We start from the raw sequence: 2990 nt of genomic DNA, 5'->3' as shown, positions 1-2990 counted from the left end.
TCCAAAATACTTGGAATGTCTTTCTCTACGAGACTAACTTCTTCATCGGAGGGGGTTCGACCGGTCTTCTCCGGTCTCCTCTTTGATCGCATTTTCTTCCTTGCAGGCCAACAACCGTTTCGATAGCCCACCGAAGCCAGGCCATCCACCTTACTGATTCGGAGCGATATCAGTTGGCGCCGTCTGTGGGAAGCGAAGGTTGTTTTGCGACTTTCTTTTCCGTGACAAAGGGTTAGGATGGTCAGGACCAGGTCAAGGGCTACTAGCCCTGGCCGTCAGGGAAGCAGAGGCGCTTCAAGTGATCCCCAGCGTGATCGCCAATCTGCACCAGTCATGCAGACGTCATCCGTTCAGAATATACAATCCATGGCGGTTGCAATGGCGGAATTGACTCGCCAAAACCAGGAGTTAAGGATGGAGATCAATCAGAAAAGACAGACACGTGAGGAACACGCAGGACAGACACAAGGCCATGGTGACAGAGAGAATACTGAGGTTGGAAGCCAGTTTAAAAGCACCACTTCACGGGCAGTACCGCACTTGAAAGAGGAGATGGACCAAATGAAGAAAGTCATGGAGGAGATGAAGGAGAACATGAGGAGAACGAATCCTATAGAAGATTTGGTACACAGAACTGACTCTCCTTTTACGGCTTCCACCAATGGCCACCCTCTACCATCAAAGTTCAAACTACCTTCCCTAGACTCGTATGATGGGACGCGCGACCCCTTTGATCACATTGCAACATTCAAGACAACAATGCACCTTCAAGGGGTCCCTGATGAAATCATGTGTCGGGCCTTCCCTACTACCCTTAAAGGCCCGGCACGAGTTTGGTTCAGTAAAATCCCCCCAAGTTCCGTAAGTTCTTTCGAAGAGTTGAGCAAATTGTTTGTTAACAATTTCATCGGGGGACAGAGGCACAAGCGCTCTTCGTCCAGCTTACTGACCATAGAACAAGGGGAGAACGAAAGCCTGCGGTCATTCATCACTCGCTTCAACAGAGAAGCCCTTAGTGTGGACGAGGTGGACGACAAGCTTCTACTGGCAGCCTTCCATAACAGGATTAATTCAGATTTATTTATCCACAAGCTATACGAGAAGGAGCCTCAAACCATGGCCGAGCTCGTCCATTCGGCTCAGAACTTCATGAATGCAGAAGATGCAATCATAGCCAAGAAGAGGAAAAGAGCTGAGAGGATGGAAGCGCACCTAGCTCGACACTCAGAACAAGCCCCTCGTCCAAAGAAGGGACGGACGGAAGATAGGAAGGAACGAGATAGCAGGAAGACAGGTCCCTTGGGAAGAAGCCAGAACTATACGCCCCTGAACGCTCCACTTAATCAGGTGCTCATGCAAATCAAAGACGATCCTTCTTTAAAATGGCCAGAGAAGATGAAAGGGGATCCTAACAAGCGCAATAAGAACAAATATTGTCGCTTTCACAGGGATCATGGGCATGACACGGATGAGTGTTATGACCTGAAACAGCAAATTGAGAACCTTATCAGGCAAGGAAAGTTGAAGCACTTCGTTGGAAGGCATCGTACAGATGAGAAGCTGAAAGCCAAAATAGAGGAATCATCCCGGCCCCCACTAGGAGAGATAAGGATTATCGTTGGAGGGAACTCGATGGGGCAATCTTCCAAGTCGAAGAAGACGTATCTCAAAGCGGTACAAAATGTCCAGCTCACTGGACGATCACTAAGGACGAGATCAATGGACGAGCAACCCATTTCCTTCACTGATGAGGATGCTGAGAGGATCCATCACCCGCATGACGATGCGATCGTCATTACACTGCTCATTGCAGATTATACAACCAGAAGAGTGTTAGTTGACAATGGAAGTTCAGCAGACATATTGTACTACCCCGCCTTCCAACAGATGAGGCTTAGACGAGATCAACTTCGTCCAGTATGCTCGCCGCTGATAGGATTTGGAGGAATGAAGGTGCAGCCCGTGGGTACCATTACATTACCAGTTGTGGTAGGGTCATACCCGCAACAGATAACCAAGGAAGTCAATTTCCTCGTGGTAGACTGTACTTCTTCATACAATGCCATTATTGGAAAACCCACTCTTAATAATTGGAAGGTGATATCCTCGACCTACCATCTATCAGTCAAATTCCCTACGGAGTACGGGATAGGACAAGCACAAGGAGATCAGTTGGCAGCTAGAGAATGCTACTTTGCCATGATGGCTTTGGACGAACAGGTGCAGACAATGAGCATCGAGGAAAGATGAGTTATTGCAGAGCCCACGGAAGTGTTGGAAGATGTTCTTTTTCAAGAAGATGATCCTGAGAAATTTACCAGAATTGGAACAGGTATGAAGGAGAAGGCAAGAGAAGACCTCATCCAGTTCCTGAGAAAAAGTATCGACGTTTTTGCATGGAGTCATGATGACATGCCAGGAATCGACCCAAGTGTGATCACTCATCGATTGAATGTATACCCCTTTTTTAAGCCTATCCGTCAGAAGAAGAGGGTATTCGCTCCCGAGAGGGACAAGGCAATCAAGGAAGAGGTTCAAAAACCGACCACGGCAAAGTTCATTAAGGAAGTCTATTACCCGGATTGGTTAGCTAATGTGGTGATGGTGAAGAAAGCTAATGGAAAGTGGAGAATGTGCGTAGACTTTACTGACTTGAACAAAGCGTGTCCCAAGGATAGTTATCCTCTGCCACGCATTGATCAATTGGTGGACTCTACTGCTGGCCATCAGTTGCTGAGCTTCATGGATGCCTTCTCAGGATATAATCAGATCAAGATGGATGAAGCTGATCAGGAAAAAACTTCCTTCATTACCAGCCAAGGCTTGTTTTGCTACAAAGTGATGCCCTTCGGCTTGAAGAACGCAGGGGCAACTTATCAAAGGTTAGTGAATCATATGTTTCGTCCACAAATAGGACGGAATGTGGAGGTTTATGTCGACGACATGCTTGTGAAGAGCATAGACGAGGGAAGCCATCTAGACGACCTACA

General features: G+C 47.4%; 1 protein-coding gene across 1 annotated transcript; it reads left to right on the top strand.

Moving 5' to 3' along the window:
• Positions 1-237: 237 nt before the first annotated feature.
• Positions 238-2250, top strand: LOC115951488. The gene is made up of 2 exons (XM_031068681.1): positions 238-1128; positions 1348-2250. Exons 1-2 carry the CDS (start codon positions 238-240, stop codon positions 2248-2250), a joined length of 1794 nt encoding a protein of 597 aa, XP_030924541.1.
• Positions 2251-2990: the final 740 nt, after the last annotated feature.

Source organism: Quercus lobata, chromosome 7 (genome assembly GCF_001633185.2).
Source record: "Quercus lobata isolate SW786 chromosome 7, ValleyOak3.0 Primary Assembly, whole genome shotgun sequence".
NCBI classification, from domain to species: domain Eukaryota; kingdom Viridiplantae; phylum Streptophyta; class Magnoliopsida; order Fagales; family Fagaceae; genus Quercus; species Quercus lobata.
The sequence above is the reverse complement of the archived record's forward strand: the minus strand, read 5'-3'. Positions and strand labels throughout refer to the sequence as shown.